We start from the raw sequence: 27,357 nt of genomic DNA on the forward strand, positions 1-27,357 counted from the left end.
CCGGATAATAAACGACCTATAGTTCAGGGACCTTAGAATTAATTATCCCTATTTTAAAATTTTGGTTTAAGACTCCAAATAGGGAAGCTGCTGGAGTTGCTTTCAGCGGGTGGGATATGCAATTAGCTCCTCAACAGGCACCTGATTCGGTGATTTTAGGGTTAGAAAGTACTGTAAGTGGATAAAAGAGAAAGTGGCAGTGGGTAAGAAAGAAAGAGTTTGATTACAAAAAAATGGAAAAAGAAGCAGCAGCTACACAAGTAGAAGGAGAAGTGAACCCTAAAAAACAGAAAATGTCCTCCGACGAAGTCAGGCCCAAACGCCGCAAAATCGCAATACTATTCGCCTATTGCGGAGTTGGTTATCAAGGAATGCAAAAGAACCCAGGTGCCAAAACCATCGAAGGCGATTTGGAAGAAGCTCTTTTTCAAGCTGGGGCTGTTCCCGAACACGACCGTGGTATCCCCAAGCGTTTCGATTGGGCTCGCTCTGCTCGTACTGATAAGGGTGTGAGTGCTGTTGGTCAAGTTGTTTCTGGTAAATTCTACATTGACCCAACTGATTCTTTTATTCCCCGCTTGCAATCTCATTTGCCCATTCAGTTTAAGATTTTTGGCTATAAGCGTGTCACGGCCTCGTTTAATGCTAAAAAGTTTTGTGATCGTAGGAGGTATGTTTATATGTTGCCTGTTTTTGCACTTGATCCTACTGCACATCGTGATAGAGAGAGTGTGTTAGCTAGTTTTGGCTCTGATGTTCAGCTTCTCAAGTGTTTCCAGTGTTCCGAGAGAGGCCGCAAGGTGTTTGGTGTGATGGGTAAGAGGAGTTTTGGTGCGGTCACATCTGAGTCGGAGAATTTGTCAAACAGTTTGTCTACGGTGTCTGATTTGGGAAGTGAAGATGTTAAATTGATTGATCTGGCTAATGCTGGCGGTGATAATGTTAATGGTAATGACCTTAATGCTGAGCATGTAAAAGAATTTGGGAATGACCAAAATGAGGCAATAGAGGAAATGAAAATTGATGTTGAATTGAATGAGAGCGGGTTTACTTATGGAGAAAAGGAAAAACAGAGGTTTAATAACATCTTGAAAAGTTATGAAGGAACTCACAATTATCACAACTTCACAACTAGAACAAAAGCTGATGATCCCTCTGCTCACCGGTACATTATTTCGTTCAAAGCTGATACCACAGTTACTGTTGATGGTATTGAATTTATCAAGTGTGAGGTTGTAGGACAAAGCTTCATGCTTCATCAAATTCGGAAGATGATTGGTGTGGCCGTTGCAATTATGAGAAATTGTGCTCCAGAATCCTTTATTGACATTGCTCTGCAGAAGTGAGTATTTCAGTTTTTGTTCATATATTTTTTCGTTTTGTCTTTTCTTTCTCCTTTACTAGAATTAAGATCTAATTGTGTTACTTTGACTTGAATGCGAATTTAGGGATATTAATATTACTGTTCCTATGGCCCCGGAAGTTGGATTATATTTGGATGAGTGCTTCTTCACATCATATAACCAGAAATGGAAAGATAGTCATGAAGAAGTGTCTATGAATGATTATGAGGCTGAAGCAGAGGACTTCAAGATCAAACACATATATTCCCATATTGCATCATCAGAACACAAGGACGGAGCTGTTGGCCTTTGGCTGCATTCTCTAAACTACCGCAATTATCCTGATTTACTTGTAACAACTAATGATAAGAAGCCTGTTATGAAAAATGATGAAGTTGAAATTACAACTAATGGGAGAGGTTCTGAAGCTGAAGTCTCTTCTGCAGAAGTTAAGGTCACAACCGAGAAGGATGCCGAGGTGATTGCCTAATGAAGGCATAGAGATCATCTAGTTACAAGGGTGGTGGAACATTCGAACTGTACGCCGTGTTTTTATTATTTATGTAGATTGCTTATACTCTCTCCAAGAACAGTTTTTGTTGTTTGGATCACATGGAGAGAGTGCCATGAGCTGTGGTTTTGGCTCTCTTAAGTTTTTATCTTAACTTGTTAATCGAAAACTTTGCATTATTCACTCAATGTCTTGCAGTTTGATTCGTAAAATTAAAAGTGTGTTGTTTTTATAGCTGGGTCAAGGTCACTAGCCCATGTATGTCAGGGACCTCTTAAACAGCTTACAATTTCCGGTAGTGAGGATTATAACTTATGTAGCGCCTGTCCAGCGGTGGACTTTTTAACTGCCGGACGGATTGTAGACGGGTTAAGAGCTCCCTGGCATACGTATGCTGGGATCAGGACCTTTTATAGCTATTATCAATGGACTTTTTAACCGCTGGACGGAAATTGCAGGTGTTAAGAGGTCCTTGACATACATATGCCGGGACTAGGACCCTTTATAGCTATTACCAGTGTATTTGCAGAGTTTGTTATTGAAGGGTATTCGTGAAAATGCCCCATCATCAATTGATTTTTTGGGTAGGAGAAGTCTGGGTAGAATAATTAAGTGGTCTAACATTTTCCCATGTGATACGTGTATATATCGAGGACCACAGGATTAGATATCCAAGTGTGCTAGAATTTTGACATAGATGCGGCAATCTCGCACATACTATCTAAATAATACTTACAATCTCCCAACCTAAGGGAAAATTAGTAACTAATAACAGATCCTAAGCAAAGCAAGGAGAGAGAAACAGAGGTGTTGCTTGCATCCTCTTCTTCTCATTCTTCTCTCTCCTCTCCTTGTTTTGATTTCTGTTTATGTTTATAATATCCATCCATGAAAATTTGAAACCTCCGACAAACCAAATCGGTCCTGGCCATACTCATCATAGATATGGCCGTGGACTGGTCTGAACTACCTCCTGAATTACTTTACACCATAGCCACCAATCTCAACCATCTCCATGATCGTATCAGATTTCGTTCCGTTTGTCTCACTTGGCGATCATCGACACCCGAAACCCCATTCAATCTCCCCTGTCAACTCCCCTGGCTCATGCTCCCTGCTGATCATTTCTCTTCCAAACCCTCTCATCTTCGTGGCTTCTATAGCCTCTCCACAAACAAAATTCATGCCTTTTCCCTCCCCAGAATCACTCGTAGGAGCCGTCGTTGTGGTTCTTCCCACGGCTGGCTTGCTTTTCTGGAAGAATCACCGTCTGTTCTTCTTTTGAATCCTTTGACACGTGTGGTTGTAAATCTTCCTCCGTTGTCAGAGTTTCCAAATGTTATGAGCTTTGATTATTCCAAGGTGGGGCGTGAGTATACTCTTCGAACTGGGGACGACGATGTTTATAGCTGTAATTTGAAAGAGATGAGGGATTCATATATCAAAAAGGTGATTCTTTCTGCCTCTCCGGCTTCTTGTTCAGATTATATTGTTGTAGCCATAATTAATCAGACGGGCGATCTTGCTTATTGTAAAAATGATGTTCCTACTTGGAAATTCATCGACGAAGCACATGGATATTGTGAGGATGTTGTTTATCACAATGGAATGTTTATGGCTGTGAATAAGAACGGCGAGATTGCTGTCTGTGATTTAAACAGCGATAAGCCTAATGTTTCATTTATTAATACCCCACATCAGGTTGGTGGTGATATGCAATACCTGGTGGCTTGTGAGGGTGAATTGTTGTTGGTTACTAGGTATTTGGAGCTTGAATTCAATGGTGATTCAAATCAACTTGATATTATATACAAGACAACTGAATTTCAGGTGTATAAGTTGGATATGAAAGGGGTAAAGTGGGAGGCCATGAACAGTTTGGGTGATAAGGCTTTGTTTCTTGGGGAAAATTCGTCGTTGGCATTGTCAGCTTCTGAATTTCCCGAATGTAAGGGGAATAGGATATACTTTACAGATGATTACTCAGAGTGGAATTACGATGGTGTTAATGGGGATCATGATTTAGGTGTTTATGATTTGGAAGATGGGAGCATTGAGGCTTTGCCGTGTTACCCCTTCAATTCGCACTCAACGCGTAGTTGGCCTCCGCCTATCTGGGTTACTCCCAATCCATGCTAGCAAGTAAGATCTTCATAATATTTGTATATTCATGTTTCTGAAGCATGGCATCTAGGGGCTTTCCAATTGAAGCACAGCATTATAAATCTGCAGAATCTGAGTGTCCTGTTAATAGTTGGTACTTGGTGCTATGGTGTGGTTTTGTATCATAGATAATTTCAGCTTTGTTCTCCAGTAATCATGTTGTAATTATAATTAGGCTATATCCATTAAGAATATCTGGTAATGTAACTAGTCACAGTGAAGTTGTAATAAATCTTATGTGATGATGCTGTTGATAGAAAATATGCTGGTATTTGATATTAACAACCACCAATTTTCGAAAGACTTGCCATTTTTTAAGTTTCCGATTTTCTAATGTGTATCCATGGGATACACACTAACAACCACTTTTTAGGCAAATGATGCATTTTTATTGACTACAATCTAATTAGTAATGGCAGTCCTGCATGCACAAAAACCTTGCCCAGAATCAAAAGACAGACCATTTAACAAATAAGAATAGAGAATTACATACAAATTAGAAAAAACCAGGATAAAAGAAGTGCTTCTAACTGTATATAAAAAACCATTTTTATGTGATAGTAGGTAAAATTGAACATACTCATTTATTTCTTTCTCCTTTAGCTTATTGCTTCAAACAGAACAGTTATTGAAACACAACTTATTGTCCATCCATTCTGAACTTGCTAGTAATATTGATATCATCAAGCAAGCGAAAAGATTCAAGTCTAGGTAAACCACTCTTGTCTTGATTCATTTTGAGGCAATTGATTTATCATCATTAGGCACTAGCCAATACGCCTTATGGAGAAAGTAGAAATAGGAGATTCCAAATATGCCGCAACACTGTGAACTTGGTTTTTCCGGTCATGGAATTCCAGGCTATAATCCGCCAATGGAAGTCTACGTCGACGACATGAATCAAGCGCTTTGTCATAGTTGCTAATGAACTCTGGCAATTCCATCTCGTTCCTTCTGATGTGCTTCCACAGAAATTGCAATCGACTCATGTAAATCACTTTGGAGTACAACCTGCATTCATTTAGAGTAGAATATTAAATTTAAATGTATCAAATTCTAACCGTCACAGTATTTGTTCGGTTCGTATGCAATGGGTAAGTGCCTCGAATCACCTCTATTTGTTGTATTCTATAAGATGGAAACATAACACACATTCAAACACCAAGAAGAATTTATTTTTTTAAGAGCGAGTTCAAGAGAAGTCTTGTATGATGTCTTATATGATGTCCTAAATTAGAATTTAGAGCATTTTGATGAAAAAAATTGATCCAACAATGTTATAGTGATATCTTATATGTGGTATCTTATATTTTATACTCCTTTTTGTGTCTCTACTTTATGTTCTCCTTCAATGATGATAAAAATCTTTAATAATAAAATATTAAATATATAATGAGGGTAAGGCATTGTTTGAAATTAGTTAAACATGTCCTAAATCCTAAATCAGTAGGACATAATTTCTTATATTATATTTAGGACTCCAACTAGGACATTGATGGATTTGCTCTAATAATAATGTGATTTTCATGTGCCTCACATAATTATTTAGTATTTTATAGTTGATTATTTGATTTCAGATAATATCTTATATTTATTGTGATATATATAGAATTAGCCTATGTATGGTTTTCTTCTCACAAGGGCAAGGAGGATCTGATCTTGAATCCACATTTAATTTTCTCAGATCACAAAAATCACAATTCAAAGTTGTGTGATTTAGTACCATTACTTACCAGGACAGGCCATAGCTCTCCCACTTTTAACTTTTAAGGAGCTTAGACACAATTCAATTCATGCATGTCAAGAATACATATGGTCATGTAAATCAACTTACTCTTGGGAGAAAAGAAGACGACCGAAGGTTGCTAAAAACACGCGGGACTGCAAGTCAGGATGTACAAAATAGATAGCTTGGAGATTACTTCTGATATTCACCGGAATAGCATTGTTGATTGATCGTGCAGCCATTATTCCCGGAAGGTTTTCCCTCCATTCAACTCCCGTGTGCATGTACACTACACTGAACGGCTTCACCTCATCTCCATCATTGCTTAACCTCGGAAACACTTTTTCATTCATGTACTTTCTCAGTACCTCCGCACTCACTAGCCTTGCTGCAAATTCACACACAAAAAAAAAAAAATAAAATAAAATAAAATCTTAATATAATCTTAATATGATGTTACTAAGCCCGTACTACAGAAAGAAAATTAAAGCCTATATTAATATTGTTACCGGGAAAGAGATTTCCAATTATGCGAAGGAGTTTGTGTCCACGTTTATCCTGACCTTGAATCTTGAAGATACTGAGCTTGTCCATGAGTTTTTCTTGTTCATAGGCAGAGAGGATGCATGTACTTGGGGACTTCATATTTCAAGAGGCTTGTCAAGTTCAATCTTAGTGCATAGCTATAGATTGATTATTTGAACCGATAGATATGATGATAAAGACATAGCTCAATATCTTTAATTCAGAGCTAGCTGGTTTGTTTTTTGTTGGAAATTGTCAAAAGAGAATTTAAGTGCAAAAAGACGAAAGAGTTGAGCTAGGATGTGACGGAGATCGAGTCACTCCGTTGCATAATCGAAATAATGTTTAGGCCGTGGTCCGCTTGCCCCTTACAAGGAGGGATTGCAACGGATCAGATGGGTTCGGACAATAAAATATTCAAATTTAAATTTAAATTATTTTTAAAATTTAAATTCAAATCAAAATCTAATCGGATTTCACATATCAAATCTAAATCGAAATTCACCGGTTTCGAATCGGGTTCAATTTTATCCAAAATCTGAATTTCAAAAAGTAAGTTATATTATAATAATTTTATCTTTGATTTTCTCGTACATTAATTTCATTTTTTTAATTATATTTAAACTACATTGATAATAAAGTATGACACATTAATAAAATCTTAAACCGTATCTAATAGTTTCTAGATAAAAAAATTTATTATATGGAGTCTGAAATTTTAAAAAAATTCATTAAGATTAATAGAAAAAGACACCATCACTCAGGAATATACAAATTCGCACTTATCTATACATCTATATACTCTTAATAGTTGCTAGTGAAGGCCCCAAAATACTCCTAAAAATACCCGCTTTTTGCCTGCCCCGTTAACCCATTCACCCGTTAACCCATTTATTCGTTTCTTTCTGTTAATTGATCGTGCGGGCTTTTCTGTTACGTTATCCACCGCCTTCTAAATCTAAATTTTGAATTCAAGATCCAGCAAGAACATCTTCAACCTTATGGATCATATCTGCAATCTTTTAGCAAGATCGCCAGACATGAACAGTGACAGTTTTACTACACCGGCAGCAGCGGGTACAGGTTTGTGATTATCAGAGATTAGCATGGAAATAGTGTAACTAAATCATTCATTCAGATTTTAAATCTCTCTCTGTCGATTTCTTTCCTTCAATTGTATCATTTATTTTGTTATCATTGATTGTATATCCAAATTCGTTAATTGATCTGTACACTAACTGATGTTGTCTTTTTATTTATTTTTTTTACGTAGAGAGGTGATTTCGATTCCAACTATTTTGATGTGTTCTTCGTTTCTATATCTAATCTGCATCATGGGCAATTATACTTTCATTTTCATACATCTCACCGATTTAATTTCTTGCAGTTAACATGTTTGTTTAAAGAATTAAGAGTTTTTTCTAAAATATTGTTTCGATGATTAATGTTAAAGATGAGCATCCAATTTGTGATTATTGGTTTAGTTGTGGGTTTTGTGATCGAGTTCTTCAATTTGGTGGGTTTTATGTTATTGGTGAATTTGGGATCACTGTTTTCAGATTTTTGCGTTTGTGGATGTTGGTTTGATGTAATTGTAAATGGGTGTTTGTGAAATGTGTAGTGTTCAAATTTTATGTTTTTGTTAGTTCTGAATTGATATTGAATTACGTTGATGTTGCAGGTTTCACATATACAGAATCTTAAGTTTAGATTATAACTTACATTGTAAGCCTCAAAACCCAATTTCAAATCTCTAAGTTTGTATTATCAAATTTTATTACCTTGCTTTCTAAGTGTTTGATAAAAGTCCTGACATATATTTTTGTTTCCTTTATAGATTTAATGTCTTACAAGGTTAGTTTAGATCATATGTTTGCACTCAAATTTTTATTTTCACGATTGATATAAATCATTAACTTTTTAATACTCGGCGTAATGTTTGTTAAGTTCATGCTTAGGAGGAGAAATGTTTTGGGCGTTTGAGGAGATTAAGAAATGACTTTATCATCATCACAAATCTATACACGAGGAGATAGAGAATCATCCCTACGTAACGCAGACTCTGCCTCTAGGGGTAAGCACAGAGCCTGGACTCATTTTCAAATTCATTATAGTCTGTAAACATCATGGTATGTACTAATATTACCTTGCATCCAAGTGTTACCTGTGTTGGTCGCGGTCATGTTAGTGGTAAAACAATCAATGTTAAGTATTAGGAAATTTTAATGTTTTAATGTTTTGATGTTTGTTGGAAGATATCCTAACGAAGCGAAGGAACTCAACTGGTATGAGCGACCTGGAGCTTACTGAAGTCGGCATACAGAATTTTGCTCTTTCAGGTTAGTTATTTAATCAGTTATATGATGTGTATTTGCTGCCATGGTATAGGTCAGTTGCAAGTTGTTAATTATTTCACCAGTTTTATGCTTCAATCTTAAAGTGGTAGTTGTAGATTTGTATATATTTTGGAATAGTGTATTCTGCTTTGCAGGTACATAATTCTCACTTGATTTAGTAAGTGAAAAATCTTATTCTGCTGAGATGATATGAATATAACTATACGGATGTGGTTTCCCTCGAGTAATGTACACCATGGAATGCTTGATTTTGGTCTTCATCTACCTTCTCTTATAATTTTATGCAAACCTCATTTATGATTAGCTTATCTAGGAACCTCAGTGAAGTTAAAGTATTATAGCTAAAAGTGAATTTTAAAAATATATACGTTAGCAGATGGAAGCCAGCTACCTTCATTAAATACTACTGTTGTGTGTACCTTTTGGCTGCACTTTACACTAAAAAGAGTACGATTGTGATAAGTACATGCTATTTGAGTAATTGATGCGCACTTTTCGACATAATGTAGTGTTGCTTCATTGTTGTCGATGTTTCCGTTATGTAATGTGTGTAACAAAAACTTAGAATACTATAGTTACCAAAGTCAATGGATAATGTCCTGTATTTTCTGTTGCAGTCTGTGGCTAAGCTACTGTCACTCTATTTATTTTTTATAATCAAATTTGAAATCATACTATATATAATCATGTCCTCATGTTTTATGTACAAAGATAACATAATTTATTTATATATACCATTCAGAGAATATGAGATTAACAAAATGAGACTCTGTAAATACATTTCCTCAATAGCTATGTGTAATGGCTATAATTGCAAAGGAACAGATGTATGATTCTGTAGAGTCTCATATTAGTGGTTGTCATTTGCATTTCTTCAACCGAGCACCTATAAATATAATAACCCATCAATAGTATATGCACCTCAAATTGAGCTCCACTAAGATGGGAAGCCAGTAGTTCTGTCAAGTCCATTTGATAAGATAAATTATCCATTAAGCAGTGCAAGGTTTAGGTCATTAATCTTAATAAAGCTAATAAATAGACTAAGGAATGAATTTCGAGTCCATCATCCGTTTTATCTATAATTTTATAAGAAGGCTATAAGGCAGGTACCTTTGTATCTTGGAGCCAGCTGTTAGATTAAGGCACCAAGGTTAAAAAATCAGATTGATTTAGGTAGACATTTATAGTTTTATGAAGTTGCTTATGTTTTTTAATTTTATATATAATAACATCCCTATATGTATCCTGGGAAAAAACTGCCAAGGTGTGCAGTAGTACATGAAGTACATCTGCCAAGGTGTGCAGTAGTATATGAAGTACATCAAATCCCAAGATTCACATTCAGTGTATTAGAGTTCACTAGACTGTCTGTATTCATCTTATTGAGAGTTCTATCGTGTAAAATTTAGCAAGATTAGATTATTATGCTCTTTTAAAAAAATTCTATTGCATTTTGGCATTTAAAGGATCATAGTCAGAAATCCATAAAATGAATTAAAAGATGCTGTACCTTTTGGTTAATATTTGGTTTAAGTTTAAGACATTTTGATACACAAAAACATGTTTCCATTGACTAATAATAATAATGCATGATGCACCTCTCTACAACTCTTTGTCCTTTGTTGCTTATAAATATTCAGCATTTATGATCACTTATGTGCAAGTATTTGGAGTCCATCTTTACATACCCAGTTTGGAAGATAAATAAGTATATAACAGGGTTCAAGTACTCTGTTAGTGGCCTTCTCAAGACTTCAGGATTTACATTAATAGAGCTAATAACTAATCTAACATGTAACGGTTCAAATATTATATGTCAATCATATAAGCTTTCTACTAGAAGGGCAGTACAGGGAAGTTTTGAAGCTATCAGTATCTTTAAAATGTGTACAGAATAACACATGGCAAAACATAGGAAAGGGGAAGATCGACATTACAAGATGATGCATAATAGTGGATTTTAGTTCCTGTAGCCCGAGCGCAGATAGTACAAAACAGTATGGTTAAGTGTCTAATTAACCCATATAAGTTGAAAACCTTATTCCACTATAGTTATGCCGTTTCTGTATATTTTTGGTATAAGTTTTTGAGAGTTTGAAACTATGTGGCAATGCAGCGTGCTACCAATAGTATATCAGGTTCATTTACAAATAGCATTTGTCTAATTAACCCATATAAGTTGAAAACCTTATTCCACTATAGGTATGTTGCTTCTGTAAATTTTTGGTATAAATTTTTGATAGTTGGGAACTATGTGGCAGTGCAGCGTGCTTCCAATAGTATGTCAGGTTCATTTAATAATAGCATGTGTAATCAGATGGTATAAGCAGAAATAATTGCTTCTGTCACAATTCCAGGAAAGAACATTCATGATATATGATTTGTGCTTCTGAATTATTAATTATGTGATTCAGCTGCATTTTCCTCTCTTTTTTGCTTATTAATATGAAATCTCTGTGAATCTTATGCATAATCATCTCTGATCTTGGTGTTTAATATAGAATTGTATTTCATCTATTCACAATGTATAGAGTATAGACTGCATGCTGTTATTGTCCAGATGACATTCTAATTCATGTGGCTAGCCATGAATTTATTTCCCCTCTCTAATGTGGATTTCTTGCAGAAATTGAGAGGTAAACAGATATTTTTAATATTGTTTTTTTCTAAAAATTGTGACTGCTACAATAAATAGCATCCACTATGATTTAGACATCATTAATATTAAAAACAAATTAATATCGTGTCATTATATTATTGAAGTATATTAATGTCAATATTTTTAAATATATGATTTTAATTTGTTTGAAATATATATTAATATTTAGGTTTAATTAGTGTATAATGATTTAGCCCTTCTGGGCTCAAATCTTTTGGGTTTGTTAAACAGTACATGTCATTGTGTGACTACTGCTTATCATACATTTGATATAAGTATCTGCAAATAGAGAACAGACTAATGTAAGAAGTCGATGCAGTGATGCAACAATGAACAAATGACAAGCATGCAAACGTGCACAATTTGATGGCTTATCTATTATATTGCGCAGACTGACTCCCACCGGCAGACTTCATAAAGAAAAAGTTCGCATTCAAGACCTATTTTGACATGCGGATATTCCACAAGAGAACTGCTACCTCAGAAGTTATAGTGTCACTCATTGCATTATCACACTATGTGAAAACTAAAACTTAAAACACGCCATTGTCATGGTGAATGGTTAGGCTACATTCATGAAATATGCCCAATGAATTTACAATTAAAATTGACATCTTCACATAGGAATGTCAGGTTTGTCTAAAAGGGAAAATTAAAATCAATGTTTTAATTATTTTCCTTTCCATCATCATCTCAATTCATAGGTAAATAAAGGCATGGAAATTACTATAAACATTTGTCATTGCAGATGCTGCGGTGCTCCTTTTGGAGAGCTGCAAATATTGGAAAGCATCTCAAATCCATCAGGTAAATGTTTACTAAAAGTGTCCGTTTCCATGACTTCTAATTTGCTGATATGTATTTACCTATCTCAGATATCAATTCTTGCACAGGTTCAATGCATGACGATAAAGAAAACAATCCATCTGGCCAAGGTATCTTATTCTTATTATTATCTAATCATCTTTATATTTGTTATATTATAAGATTGGAATGACAATTTAATCTTATATTTATGCTTGCAAATTAAATACATTAATGTTTTATGTAAATTTATGTAACCAGGGTCCTTAGATCCTTGGAAACAATAGATCATATATTATTAGTTAACCAATATAAGTTACTGCATGATTCAAGAGTTCTGTTATTTCTATTGTTATAACTTATTTTTTGTACTTAGGCTTCCAAGAAGGAGATGAAACAACAGATTATGGTTGGAAGGGTTACCTGTAAGTTGGTTCGCCAAAGTGTAGATCTAATAAGTACTATTTGAAGTATTAATTGAAGAGCATATCTGGGATTTGTTTCTGATGCATGGATAAATTAAAAAAAAAATGCATTCAGTGAATGAAAATTATGTTTGCATAAACTCAAGTAAAAAACATGCAATCTCTAAAACAAAAATCTCAAGATAAAAGAAGACTGGTGGAAAGCCTGAATCTCCCTCAAAAGCAGATCCTAACACGAAGTATGCAGTAGATCCTATGAAGTCTCAAGATGTAAGTTTTCTTCCCTCTCCCCTTAACCTGGCTCACATACCACACTCACAGTGATGTTTAACTAATCCTTTTTCTATGGTGGATGAATATAAAAGGAATTTTAATAGTAAGTACTTTTATTATATATTTGTGTCGAGAAACTAATGTCTATATATACTATATACACTTGGTTAAACAAAAGTCGCAGTGTTGCATAATGAATCCTATTTTTTTAATCATTAAGTATAGGATTCATGCGTATCCCTCTCTTTCCATGCTTTGATGTGTCAGCTTTTTGACATCATAAATCTTGGCAGTTACGAAATGGTTAGAAAATGGCTTCAAACCCTCTGTCTCTTTCATTCAATCATCACACCCTCCTCTCTTTCTCTATAAATTCATCTTCTAAGTCTTCTAACATGTTATTCACACACAGGAGTTTGTCTCGCATATGATACTCACACGGTTTTACTCAATTTTACTGCGTACACATGGATGGCGTTTGGATTGATTCTCAAATATAATTACTAAAAAACAACAACGCCAGAGAGAGGGGGGAAGAGAGGGAGAGGGAGAGAAAGAGAGAGAACAAGGAGGGAGAGAGAGGGGGAGAGAGAGAGAGAGAGAGAGAGGGAGAGAGGGAGGGAGGGAGGGATTCCGGTGGTAATGGAAAGTCTCATCAGCGGCATTGCATCAGGAGTTGGTTCAGTTATTTCAAAAATATTTGGGTCTCCCCTTGATTTCCTTTCAGAAAATTTTGCAGATACCCCTTACTGATCAAACATTTATGCTACAAAATATTTGCTTCCTTCTTTATCTAAACTATATTGTATTAATTTGTACGGACGCAAAGTTATGTACATCATTGATTGGGCGTTCTGATGAAAAAGATAGTTTATGTATCATTTAGACGCTTTGTAAAATTTCATGTTCATGGTTTGTGGTTCGGCTCAGTATTTGCCCCCAACATGTGATTTCATTTGTTATGTCGAAAATTTCTGCATTTCCCAGTAATTAATAACTAATTATTAGGAAGTAATTGAAGTAATAATCTTAGGAAAACTATTGACAAGGATTAAAGGCACTATGCATGTTCAACTGAAATGGTAGCAAGAACAGCATGTATATAATCAAATACTATGTCTTCGCCTCGCTCTTACAGAAGAAAGAGATAAACCAGAACATGAAACATAAAAGAGCTGAATATAGTGGACATTGGCGCTCATTTGTATAATCAGAAAACAAATATGAAAATTAAATTTGTATTAAAGTTTTAAAATATGCATGTCCTACTCAATTATGATGATATTTTTCAGCATAATTTCAATTTTTTGTGATTTAACTTTTCTGTAATGATCATATTAATTTCTAATTACTCTTTATTATTTGGAATATGTTCGATTCTCCCATATTACTACTCTGTGCCCCAATTCATTCCTTACGGTATGTTTCTCTCTTGGTTGAACTAACAATCATTGTAAAAGCAATTCAATTCTAGATTTTGTATTTTCTTATCATTTATGTCGAGATTCTAGATTTTAATCTCTGGTTTGTCAAAATGATTTTACAGGTCATGGAATGGATATAATCTCAATTCTTGGCTTAAACAACTAAGGTAATTAACAATTATTTGAAAATCAGCTATAATATTATTCGAGTTTGTAATATTAATTGATAAGTCTTAATTTTTAGTACAAGGGATCCGTCTCAAAATTCAGAATTGTAACCTTTATTTCTTGAAGTGCACCATATGCTAGAAACAATCAGATTTGTTTAATATGCTACCACTGTTCTGCAGGTAGAAAAGGATATGGAGGTCAAACCAACAGTTGTCGTTAGGTCTTATACTGGAAGTAGGCAATACTGCATTTGAAAAGATTGGTGTGATGAAAGATGCAGGTGTTATGATCAACTGTGGTATGGTCAGTTTAACTAGGTTGCCTGAAGTAATTTGTCATGTATGGCACTGATTTAATGTTTATGTTCTTGCTTGGGCGATATCTGCAAATAGTCAAGTGACATTGTGCATTGAATGATTGAAGTCCGCCTGCTAATAATTTTTTTATTAGTGCAGTGTTTGAGAGAGAAGTATGTGTACATTATTGGAGAATGCAGTATTCATGCCAGTAAGCAGTTCACATTTTATCTAATATTTTTCAATATAAGGCTAATTTGAGGATCACAAGCTGATTAAATCCAGAGACCTTACTCCATCACGAAAAGTGAGGCAAATAACATGGCCAGGAATGGAATGAACCCAGAGCACTTTATGCATCAGAGATTAAATATGTTGTCGGGAAAAATTCACACTCTAGCATATAGCAGGATCAAGATTATTAAGTATTAATGATGTTGAGGGATTAATCAAGCTAATTACTGAGGATGAGAGACAAATAAGGTATTTGACAGCAAGAGAGGATATTGCATTCACATGCCATGCACATATTAACAAAGGATGAGTCCTTGAGATTTAAGGATCAATCACAACATCTCTAATATATATCTTGCATATTTGACTGTAACTAGGATTATGTAAGCAAGGACTCACCTAATTTTGTCATAACATCAATTTTAATTTTCGAAAATCTTTCATGATAATAAGTTTTTTTTTCATGATAATAATTTTAAGATATAAGTACTGAAAATAATGTTAAAATTGTATATGTAAAAGGATTTGGGAATAGAGCAGACGATTGTTTAGCTCACTCATCTAATTCAAGTCCGGGTAGTATAGTCAGAGGGATCCGGGATCCTGGATCATCATTTCATATTAGATCAAACTTGCTTTGATAAAACTTATACAATTCTTAGAAAAAGTATTACCCATAATGTATTCTTTTGTCTGTTTTTGATTGAAATTTACTAAAACTTGCATAAAATTAATATTTGATAACCTTGAAAGACATTCTCCGAGAGTAGATAATGTTGGTCGGGAAATAACCAAGAGTGACACGATCACACTAATGTTACATAAAAATGATTTAAACATGAGGCTGTTTTTTAATTTTTCAACCAATTTTCCTTGAACCCAATAATTTGCCATCCAACATAGTTTCATCAAAAAAAAATTATTAAAAAATAATAATGTTTAAATATCAGATATGAAAATAACGATAATTTTTAAATAATGGATATGAATTTATAAGCAAAATGTGTTAAGTAAATTTTTGCGTCAATACTACGAATAAGTATAAACCTTTAGTTTTTCTCAATAATATTTTTGCCTGTCAGATCAATATGGATAAATATGAATTATACATAGTAAGGAGTGTAATCATAGTCATCGTTGCTGATGTAATTATTCTTAATAATATTATAAATTCGCATACGCTTCATTTTTATAAAACAAATTCGTCATGCATCAATTTTAATCAATTATTAAACAATTTTGATGGGAGCTCGCGAAGCGCGGGCATAATTCCCTAGTATTATAAACAAAAGAGATTTTTGCACTTTCTATCCTTGGACTTTAGTTCATTAGCAAATGAGTACCCACACTTTAAAACGTGGTAGTTCGTGACCCATAGTTTGTCGTAGCTTTCAGTTTATAACCATGATCAACCATTCTGTTAAAAACCAACGTTAACGTTAAGTATTTCAGAGGTAACAGTGTGTATATTAGTTTCTAACAGCTATTTCACCCCTTGTGACCCCTCAAAGTTTATGTATTATATTTTGAAATTAATTCTGAACACACACAACGTTCGGGTCTAAAAATCAAATTCAAATCCAAAATATCAGGTTCGGTAAAAATCCATTCGGGTCGAAAACGGTCGGGTATTCATTTAGAACGGATTTTTCTGCCATCGCTACTTGGAAAAAACCAATTTGTTCAACTCGAAATCAATGGGATATCCTCAAGCATCTTCTTAGTTTTGCTTTCTAATTTTGATAAAAATCACCTTCACAGGCCAATAAATTGTATCAAAATATAATATACATAAGAACATGAAATTTTTTTTATATAAAAATACTTAACATCTCACAGAAAGACATGTAAAATTATCCTTGTCATTTTACATAATAAAAATTTCATATCTGAAAATAGAACAAACCGAAATAGAGAAGACAGATATTATCATCAGTTTCTAAAATACAAATTAATATCTTATATATAACATATGTACACAAGTGTTCAAACACAAAACTATATTAAAATACAAATTACAGACTAATACGAGCGCTTGGATCAATTTGCATACTATATATATGCTATATTTCGACGTGATTTCGAGATTTTTTTATTTAAATTGGTAGTGTTTATTTTAGAAAAGGTTTGTAGTGGAGTATGATCATGTATGTATATATTGATTGTGTCTTATTCTACTTTCCCAAACTAAAAACCGAACAGAATATCAATAAAAGATTATGTTGAAGAGAGAACCATTAGAAAAAGAATCATGGAAGCCTTACCTTATTTCTAGTGTTAGGTAGGGTTCTGCTGCAGAACTTAATTATTAGTTGGGGTTCTGCAGCAGATATTCACATGCAAAAAAATGTCAATATCTATGTATTATATTTTAAAATTATTTTTGAACACGCACAACGATGAAAAAACATGAAAAAAAAAACATGTATTTAAATTTAGATCCTAAAAATCTATTTAAAATTTAGGGTTCTGCAGCAGAACCTTAGTGGTTCTATGGTTCTATTTTAAGGACTGGTTCTCTCTTGAGCGCGACCCTATCAATAATTATAAAGCGAATATAACTAATTTATAAAATGAATATTATTTCTTAAATATTATGGATTTAATCAGCTATAAATGTCTGTCTTATTATATTTAAATAAAATATATAGTAAATCATATATTAGTTTTAATCAAATAATATATAAATATCGACTATCGTTTCGAAAATCACAAAATGCAATTCCGGATCCCAATTTCTGAACAAAAAATCTGAACAATTTGAGTTTAGTATCATCGAAATTTGTATCAATTTCGATCTGATCTTGTTTATGAGTATTGCATAATATAATAATTAAATTATATCAATTATTTATTTGTATTATATGCTAAAAAATTATGATTGTTATTTCATGGTTAACTGGTGGTTAATACCTTTTATTAAAATTTAATAGAAGAAAAGGTAAATAATGAATATTATTGGTCTACAATTTTGGGGTAGCATCTAATTGATTATAATTCCTATTTTCTTATTGATTTAGTAACAATTTTTAACTAAATTTATACCTAAAAATATTGTGAAATTGGAAATTTGGGGTACTTAATTGTCAATGGTAGGGTTGTCCCGTGCATAATATGATAAATAGTTAAGTACTCCGTCGGTCTCAGCAGGTTTTTTATATTATTTTTGACATGCATTTTGAGACTCCTATAAAATATAGTTTCATAATATTTTGTAAAATTTTATTTTCCTACATAAAAGTTTGATGTTTAATTTTTTATTAAGCTTATTGCCAAAAAACCCATCAATCTTTTCACTATTTTGCTAATTAACCAACAACGTTTTTTTACTAACAAGTTTAACCAACAATCTTTTCAAAATTAAGTAAATTTTAATCATGGTTAATTTAAAATCTCACATGGCTGATGTTTACCACATCACTACTCCACCTACTTGCCACATGCAAATTATAAAAAATAACAATAAAATCAATAATTCATTAAAATTAAAATCAAAATATCAAAAGAACATCTGAAACCTCTATTGCCCTCTCATTCTCCCACAACTCTCTTATTCTACTGTTGAAACCCTACCCAATGACCACCTTACTGCACTCATTTTAATCGTTGCTCTTCGATTGATACGGTAATTTATCTTCGATTCTTCCTTTCATCTGGTTTATATACTCATCTTGTAATTAGAGTTTTTGAATTCGATTAGTGTTCTTCTGATTTGGGTTAATTTGGGTTTCTGAATTCGATTAGTGCCATATATTATGGAAATAGTCATCCAGATGATTTTGTGCATGAGTGCTATATGAAGGACAAATATAAGAAGATTTTAGTGGTTACTTGCAACCAATGGAAGGCTCCAACTCCTGACAAAAAAAAAAAGAAGGCTCCAACATATGGCCTAAAAGTAGCATACAATCTGTACTTCCACATGTGGAGAGAAGACTACCAGGCGGACCAAAGAAAGCTAGAAGAAAGGAATTCGATGAAGATGGAAAAAGCAGTGCCAAACCAACTACAGATACGCTCAAAGTCAGCAAAAGAAATCTACAAATAACATGTAGTCACTGTGGAGTCCCTGGACACAAAAAAAAAACATGTAAAAATCCACCGAAAGTGGTGAACCCTCAACTAAATAAGAAACCTAGCAGGCCAAGAGTGGAGAAGCCTACAACATCTGTTGCTCCAAAGATAAAACAAGTAAGAAAGTTTACAAACATAGGAGCTGGCTTGTACATTGATCCAAGGACCGGAAAAACATATTTGAATGTAAGTTTGTATGCCTTGTTTTTTTGTCTTCAATCTGTCTTTATTTGTGTCTATGTGTCTTGCATAGTTTTTAGACATGTAATGTATTCTTTCACATGTTATTCTAACAGGGTTATTTGATACCAAGTGGAGAAACTAATGTCGGAGAAGCTCAATCTCAAATTTCGAATCCTGCCATTGTTATTTAATCGGAAGATGGTCCTTCAGCTTTACAACCCAATTAGTAGAATATTTGATTTGTTGATTATCACCGGAAACAGCTTATTTTATCTTTTAATCTGAATGTAAAAATTTGTCCTAATGATAAGTTTTTGGTTCAAATATGAATGATTTGAAGGAATTTGTGGATTTTATGTTCAAATGATTGAAATGAATTTATGATTTTTATGTCCGGATGATTCGAAAAATTCATGAATTTTGTCTTATTAATTTTGTTTTATGAATTTATAACATACAATAGAATTTGTTGTACTGTAATTATGCTCGTACTCAGTTACTCAAATTGAATAAAATTGTTTTTGACAATATCATGTTGTTTGTTGGTTATTTTCACAAACTAACGGGTCTAATTAATCTTCCGTGCCACGTGGACTATCTTGGTTTGCCACATCAGTTGTCATTAACCATGATTAGTCCATTAACCGTTTTTTGCATGATTTTGAAAAGATTGTTGGTTAAACTTGTTAGTAAAAAACATTGTTGAAGTTAATCATTAATGGGTTTTTTGGCAATAAGCTCATTTTTTTTAATAAACATGATTAAAAAAATCGTTATGGAACTATATACTTTACAGGAATCTCAAAATACATGCAAACAGTGAATCGTGAACGTAAACAACCTGGTGGGACAGAGGGATAATAATCTTCTAACTAAATTTTTGTTAAGTTTTTAAAGAACGAAATATAAGTATAAATTAACCTAAATTAAAATTAAATAAATATTGATTAATCATGTTCTGATAGAGTCAGATGTTAGTCTTTTAACTTGTTTATGAAACAGTATAAATTATTAAATTTAACAATATTGATTTATATTTTCTAATTCGATATTTGCACATGTGATTAATATTTTGGTTAAAATTAAATATAAAAAAAAGTTGAATAATGAATATCATTGATGTAAAATTTAGGGATGGCCTAGAATTGGTGCTTACATAATCCATTTTCGATTAATTAACTGCATATGGTAGACTCATTTATTTAATAAATAATTCAAGATATTATGCGTGTTGACAGAGTCAAATTATTTTACCTAAAAAATGAAAATATTTTTATTTTTAAAAAACTTATTTTTTATTTCGAGAAATTAAATACTTCCTCAATCTCTTAATACTTTTCATGTTTGGCTTTATCACGTATGCCAACACATCAAAATATCATATAAATCTGTCTTTCTTTTTTTAATATATCAAAATTACATTTTCATTCGAATAAAATCATTAATTACCAATAGCCGTGGGCCCGTGGCCTTTTAGCCCAAGCAAATTACTGTAATATACAAGCAGATGCTAGTAATAATATTATCGGCTGATTGTCTCTACAGCTACTGCAGGAAGAACATAGATAGAGAAGCTGGTTTGGCAGGGGGATAGAGATAGACAGAGAGTGATTATAATAAATAAGAATGCAACAAGCAATGGTGTTCTTCAAGTCCTCCTTTGTTTCACCTCCATCCCCTTTTCATTTCAGGTTCATCTTTTCCCACTTGGGTTTGTATAAGCTCATTCTATATGTTCATATACACAACACACACACACACATATTTTCTATTTATCTGGGTATGTATAAATAACCTGACTTTGGGCTTGATTTTTATGACCAAACCCCTTTTTAGTGTTTGATTTTGAATTGGTGAAGTTTATATAATTTCGATTCCTAATTTAGTTTTGTTATATTGCTTAAATCTGTGCTGGTTACTAATATAAAATTAATTTAAAATTGTGGTTTGGTTCTCATTTACCATATTATCTGCCTTGGAATTGTCCAGTTAATTTATGTTACTGTTAAGTCGGAAGACGGGGTTTATTAAATAATTGAGTGTTGTTTATATAGTTGAGCAGAGGAATAGCCACAATGCTGCGTAAATTCAGGATATAAATTAATTAATCACGCGGGGTTGTTTTGTTTTTGGTATTCTGAGGTTGAAATTCCTGCCATTAATCTAATTAAAAAATACCTGATAGAATAAATGTTTATATGTACTTGTGAGTTCAAATTGGTCAATTAATCTCACCTTGACTGTTTTGGTATGCGAATATGGTAATAATATGTGTTTGTGTCCCAGCAAACAGAATATGGTTGGTAGTTCTGTTGATTCCTGTGTCAAAATTCATAAAAGAGTGGAGATAGTTTGTCTTGGTATGCTGGCCCCTCGAAAATTCATGCAGAAGAGGAAGAAAATAGAAGTATTCAAGGATGCTAATGATGAAGCAGATCAGAAGAACTGGAGGAAGTTGATGACTGAGATTGAAGAGTCTGACTCTGCAGTTTCTGTACTCAGAAGTAAAAGGATCAGGAATGAGGCTCTTCCAAAACATCTAATTCTTGGTACTTTGGTTAGATTTAAGCAGCTGAAGAAATGGAAACTTGTTGGTGAGGTATGTAGGACTTCTGTTTCCTGTCTTCTCTTGTACAGAGTAATTAAACTTACAGAGGACTTCAGGGACGCATCAGCTCATCTTGGTCAACGGCGTGATTTTTTTTATTGTTAATCTTTTTCATTTAAATGTGAGGACATATTAACGGTGGTGCTAATGTGGAGTTACAAATTGTATCAAATATATTTCTAATAAACTTTTCAATTTCTTGCATCACCAAAAAAATGATATGATAAAACAAGTGAAGCATAGATAATGAGAATGCAAATATTTTCTTGCCCTTGTGATAAAAATATATGTTAAATTTCTTGAGGATTGCTCTAACTAATTAGGTTCAGATTTCCAAGTTTTTTCAATATATTTAGTTTCTAAAAGAAATAGTCTTTATTCACCAACTTCTCATGTTTCGAGTTTAATTTTCATTTCACTTGCTTTTGCTAATACTTTTTTTTGTTGCGTGAACCTGCTTCTCCAGATTCTTGAATGGCTGCGATCTCAACATTGGTGGGATTTCAATGAGATGGATTCTCTGATGCTCATTACATCATATGGAAAGCAGGGGGACTTTAACAAGGCTGAAAGAATTTTAGGGTACATGAGTAAAAGAGGGTATCCTTCTGGTGTGATATCACACACAGCACTTATGGAAGCATATGGGAAAGGAGGTCAATATAAGAAGGCAGAAGCAATTTTCCGAAGGATGCAATCTTCAGGACCTGAACCTTCTGCTGTAACATATCAAATAATTCTTAAAACGTTTGTGGAGGTAACTAGGTTTTCCTATATCATTCTTCCATAAATAAAGTTGGCAGAGACGATGCATTCAAGATATCAGACAACAGTATATGTCCAAAGTCTAAACGAATTTGTTCATCAAATCCTAACTTAAGGTGTATGAATGAGAATGTGGCCTAGAATTGTGTTAATATTCTCTGTACATATCACTTCCCATTAGTAATATTTTTCTGTGCTTCGCTAACACTACTTGTATTAGAAAATCAGTTGCAATTAAGCCTCATAGGCAAGACTCAGTTTATAAGAAATTAAAAATATCTCTCAATTTAAGTTCTTTGGATAGGAAATCAGAGGTAGCAAAGAAAATTCTGTTTGAGGTCATTTTTCAAGGTTATGATTCAACATGCGAAGTACTCTTTAATAAAAATTATGTTGCAAAGGTAAAACAATACCATATATAAAACCTGGTGGTTATACACCCGTGGATGCATTGTCTTGTGGAATTACTAACTTTGCCAACATAACCTCTTAAACATATCATACACATAAGTGGTATTCTAAATTTTAGAGGGTATGCTAAAGGTACCTCTTGGTTCTCTCTGACTACGGCCCTCCTCACCCCAGCAAAGGAAATTCTGTTTGAGGTCATTTTTCAAGGTTATGATGCAACCTGCGAAGTACTCTTTAAAAAAAATTATGTTGCAAAGGTAAAACAACACCATATATAAAACCTGGTGGTTATACACCCGTGGATGCATTGTCTTGTGGAATTACTAACTTTGCCAACATAACCTCTTAAACATATCATACACGTAAGTGGTATTCTAACTTTTAGAGGGTATGCCAAAGGTACCTCTTGGTTCTCTCTGACTACGCCCCCCCCCCCCCCCCCCCCCCCCCCCCCCCCCCCCCCAAAAGCAAAGAAAATCTAATTATCTGCATGAGTTATATTGCTGATCCACATGATGATTTATATGTCTGTTGCCCACAGAACCTGTCTGCTTATAGTTTATAATGGTTGCGAAGTAGCTTATTAACTTAGCTTTGCTGCTTTGTCTGATTTTGAAAGTTGAACCTCATTATTGCAACCGGTCATATTGCAGGGAGACAAGTTCAAAGAAGCCGAAGAGATCTTTGAAACCCTTCTGAACAAGGATGAATCACCTTGTAAACCGGATCAGAAAATGTTCCACATGATGATTTATATGCATAAGAAGGCTGGGCACTACGATAAAGCTCGTAAGTTATTTGCACTAATGGCTGATCGAGGCATTCAGCATACTACGGTTACATATAATAGCTTGATGTCATATGAAACTAATTACAAGGAGGTTGCAAATATATATGATCAGGTAAACTAATTATATTATGCGGTTGTCTCTTCTTCTTTTCAATATATAAAGTCTTAACGCATAGCCATTTAGAAAATGGCAGTCATAATTTCAATGGCCTGAAAGGAGTTGACATGAACCTGCATCATCAGCGCACTATTTTAAACACAAATTAAAATTACAGCAGCAGTTCATTGATACAATGTAACTACACAAGTCACCACATTATGGCCAACAGTTAGAAACATAGACAACTTAATTAGAAGTCATTACAAAGCTAGTCTTTGGACTCCTCGTCCTCGGGTCGTACTAGCTACAAACTCATATCCGCTAAAACTGGGTCTGGATATACTTAAATACCTGTAATATTAATTTAAAAGAAAATACATAATCCTGGAAGATGATTGAATGTGTATCTGAAACAATATATGTGTGTATTGTAAGAAAGCTTCATTATTTATTTGAAATATCATCAAATCACATTGAAAACACATGATGCTGTTCCTTACACTTACACCCCCACAAATAGATTCATCAACTTTTAACTTATCACTTCGACAAAGGTCATGTTGTAGTACACATGACAAACAAATTAGCACTCACTCCTGTCAAATTCCTTGCAGTCCAGGTCTAGTGATACGAAGCACCATTAGTCAAGGCCCTTGCGCAAAATATTATATCAATTTAAACCGGGAACTTAATATATGTGATATTATTAATTCAAAGATAGACACGGTATATCTGCATGAATAAATGATTATGATTTAAATATGTTTAAAATAATATTTCATATTTAAAAATCTGAGTATTTAGAATTCTCGGCAAGCTCACAGTATAAAATATTTTACTAATAAATTATGAATTTGAAATATAACAAAATAGTAATCAAATACAGACTTTTAGAAATGGAGGTGGAGCACTTCCGCTCACCCTTCACTGGGTTACTAGGAGAATTTTGATTATCATGAATCTGTGAGGTGTTAGAGACCTTAATATAACCATAATTTTCCTTACTATTACAACAACTTAATATATATAAAACAGAAAGGTAAAAAGGTGACTAAAAAGAAGAAAAGGAACGTGATATTAATACCTTAGAGAATTCTCTAAACTTAGAGAATTCTCTAAACTTAGAAAATACAATTTACTGACAAGGGGTGGCTATGATAGGAGTAGTGCACCGCCTCTTGGGTCATTATCATTTAATATAACTCAATAATATTTTTTTCTAGTTACAACAAGTAATAAATATCTCTGGGATACATGTCTGCCTAGTAGTCTCTTCAACTGCCACGTTACAGTACTTAGGCCCATCACCTTCTACAACATTTCATCAACTGACTTGTATATAATTAATGTAGAAATTAGATTCTTAAAATAATATGTAAATAATTTACTTGCTAATTACTTGTACTCAGGTTATATGTACGTATTCATTTGCACACATATTATATAAGAATATTCTTTTTGCCTATTATTTCTTACAATACAATAGCATAGATCAATTACGTAAATAAGAAGACTAATAAAAAATAAAACTAGATGGCAACTCCCTATAGAATTTCCCCATTATCTGCTGATAAGATTATAGATGTCTCTATTACATCCACTGACAAGTCTTTCTATTGTACTTAGATTTGTTAATGACCTGATCTTCAGTAGCATCATATCTAGGAGGGTACCTTCATGAAAATTGATGAGAACTGTAATGTGGCCAAATTGCTATGCACAACTATTGTGTAATAACCTTTTCAGTTGCGACTTAATCTGGTTCTTGGTTACGCTCTTTAATGTAATATGTACCCAACTAAACAGCAGCTGTACATGGTAAACCTTGGGTAATCAGTATATGTTCTGCATTTCAATTCCTTTTCATTTGAACCGACTATGATTTCATCATAGTAATATCCTAATTTCAGATGCAAAGAGCTGGTCATCGACCTGATGTTGTGAGTTATGCATTACTTATTAGTGCCTATGGGAAGGCTAGAAGAGAAGAGGAGGCATTGGCTGTTTTTGAGGAAATGCTCGATGCTGGTGTAAGGTTAGTTAACTTGGCACAACCTTTATCACTGCATTAGAAAAGAACACAAGTTATTCTCTTTTTTCTATTTACAGGCCAACACAAAAGGCTTACAATATTTTACTGGATGCATTCGCAATATCGGGAATGGTGGATCAAGCTCGGATTATCTTCAAGAGCATGCGAAGAGACAGGTATTATATATTTGCCTGATTAAGAATCCCTTTGCGGTGCGAATTTGTGATTATCTAGTATGTCAGTTCAGAGATTTCAGTTTTGATCTTAACTAGCTCACACACAGCGCACAACTACAAGATTCATTACAATAAAAAAAAATGACCATTTTAACTGGGTCGGGTAACAAAGTAAGATACCTAACCTTTTCATTTTTCAATAAAGTTTAGTTTGGGAGGAATGTTATGAAAATTCTTGCAAGATATCTGAAGTAGCAATAAAGAATCTTGTACCTTTTTATAAGTAATTATAGAAATCATGCACTTTATTTTATTGAAGGGATTGGGAGTTACAATTGTTAATACACTTTATTTTATTGAAAGGTGGAGGGCAGATACTGGAAGTAGAATAGAGTTCTCGGACCATGAATATTTTTCTTTGTTTTTTAGAACATCCTGTACATAAAGCTCACATGCAAAACTTACTTTTTACATCTGATAGGTGTACACCAGATCTTTGCTCTTACACAACAATGTTATCAGCATATGTCAATGCATCTGATATGGATGGTGCTGAGAAATTCTTCAAAAGAATAAAACATGATGGCTTTGATCCAAGTGTTGTTACATACGGAAATCTTATCAAAGGGTATGCTAAGATCAATGATTTAGAAAAAATGATGATGAAATATGAAGAAATGTGTGTACACGGCATTAAAGCTAACCAGACTGTCTTCACTACCATCATGGATGCATATGGTAAGAACAAGGACTTTGGAAGTGCTGTAATTTGGTTCAAAGAAATGGAATCTTCTGGGGTTCCTCCAGATCAGAAAGCCAAGAATATACTTCTTTCTTTAGCATCAACACCAGAAGAACAAAGGGAAGCTTATCAGCTGGTAGGGCAAGACGACCATCTCCTCAACTATGGAAAGAGTGTTAAATTTTCAAATAATATTGATGATTTTGATGATGATGATGATGATGATGATGATGATGAAGATGACAACGAAGATGATGATTTAATTGAAGATGTTGATTACGGTGATGCTGACAATATAGATCAGATCTCAGCTGGTATAACAGAAGACGGTTTAATAGTTTCTGGCAGTGTTAATGAAGAAAACCATGAAGCCTCAATTCTGAATTTATAGTCACTAGTTTTTATGTTTGTACTTGTATTATTCTTTCTTGTAAGTTATGCAAATGCTCAGAATATCTTTGATATGGAATTGCATCTTCCGCAAATACATACATGGTTATATATAAAATATATAATTAGTTAGAGTCAAGTTCTATGGAGTACAAAAAATATTGGAGTATTG

At 33.5% G+C, this 27,357-nt stretch overlaps 5 protein-coding genes across 21 annotated transcripts; 4 read left to right on the top strand and 1 right to left on the bottom strand.

Annotated features, from left to right (window-relative positions):
* Positions 1-112: 112 nt before the first annotated feature.
* LOC108224746 (uncharacterized) lies at positions 113-2,042 on the top strand. The gene is made up of 2 exons (XM_017399463.2): positions 113-1,342; positions 1,449-2,042. The coding sequence occupies exons 1-2, from the start codon at positions 234-236 to the stop codon at positions 1,831-1,833; spliced, it is 1,494 nt and encodes a 497-aa protein (XP_017254952.1). The 5' UTR covers positions 113-233; the 3' UTR covers positions 1,834-2,042.
* A 490-nt stretch (positions 2,043-2,532) lies between these two features.
* Positions 2,533-4,259, top strand: LOC108224851 (F-box protein SKIP23). Its single transcript, XM_017399589.2, has one exon. It carries the CDS (start codon positions 2,800-2,802, stop codon positions 3,991-3,993), a length of 1,194 nt encoding a protein of 397 aa, XP_017255078.1. The 5' UTR covers positions 2,533-2,799; the 3' UTR covers positions 3,994-4,259.
* A 386-nt stretch (positions 4,260-4,645) lies between these two features.
* On the bottom strand, positions 4,646-6,498 carry LOC108226737 (uncharacterized). The gene is made up of 3 exons (XM_017401731.2): positions 6,253-6,498; positions 5,852-6,131; positions 4,646-5,028 (listed from the first exon to the last, which is right to left on the bottom strand). The coding sequence occupies exons 1-3, from the start codon at positions 6,386-6,388 to the stop codon at positions 4,785-4,787; spliced, it is 660 nt and encodes a 219-aa protein (XP_017257220.1). The 5' UTR covers positions 6,389-6,498; the 3' UTR covers positions 4,646-4,784.
* A 559-nt stretch (positions 6,499-7,057) lies between these two features.
* On the top strand, positions 7,058-15,246 carry LOC108227875 (uncharacterized). Of its 17 annotated transcripts, none has more exons than XR_010284868.1 (10): positions 7,058-7,351; positions 7,950-7,993; positions 8,106-8,122; positions 8,216-8,342; positions 8,524-8,607; positions 12,036-12,094; positions 12,163-12,222; positions 12,468-14,380; positions 14,564-14,682; positions 14,840-15,246. XR_010284868.1 is itself a non-coding variant. In XM_017403246.2 (10 exons), the coding sequence occupies exons 4-9, from the start codon at positions 8,264-8,266 to the stop codon at positions 14,377-14,379; spliced, it is 375 nt and encodes a 124-aa protein (XP_017258735.1). In that variant the 5' UTR covers positions 7,058-7,351; positions 7,950-7,993; positions 8,106-8,122; positions 8,216-8,263; the 3' UTR covers position 14,380; positions 14,564-15,246. The 17 variants fall into 17 exon arrangements, 1 of the variants encoding a protein (XP_017258735.1); XR_010284869.1 differs by having other exon boundaries at positions 12,468-14,208; positions 14,336-14,380; positions 14,564-15,246; XR_010284870.1 differs by having other exon boundaries at positions 12,468-13,092; positions 13,202-14,380; positions 14,564-15,246.
* A 5,426-nt stretch (positions 15,247-20,672) lies between these two features.
* Positions 20,673-27,324, top strand: LOC108192809 (pentatricopeptide repeat-containing protein At3g59040). Its single transcript, XM_017359303.2, has 7 exons — positions 20,673-20,862; positions 21,458-21,770; positions 22,246-22,536; positions 23,609-23,857; positions 25,756-25,880; positions 25,955-26,053; positions 26,535-27,324. Exons 1-7 carry the CDS (start codon positions 20,798-20,800, stop codon positions 27,184-27,186), a joined length of 1,794 nt encoding a protein of 597 aa, XP_017214792.1. The 5' UTR covers positions 20,673-20,797; the 3' UTR covers positions 27,187-27,324.
* The last annotated feature ends 33 nt before the right edge of the window (positions 27,325-27,357 follow it).

This window comes from Daucus carota, chromosome 6 (genome assembly GCF_001625215.2).
Source record: "Daucus carota subsp. sativus chromosome 6, DH1 v3.0, whole genome shotgun sequence".
Taxonomy (NCBI): domain Eukaryota; kingdom Viridiplantae; phylum Streptophyta; class Magnoliopsida; order Apiales; family Apiaceae; genus Daucus; species Daucus carota.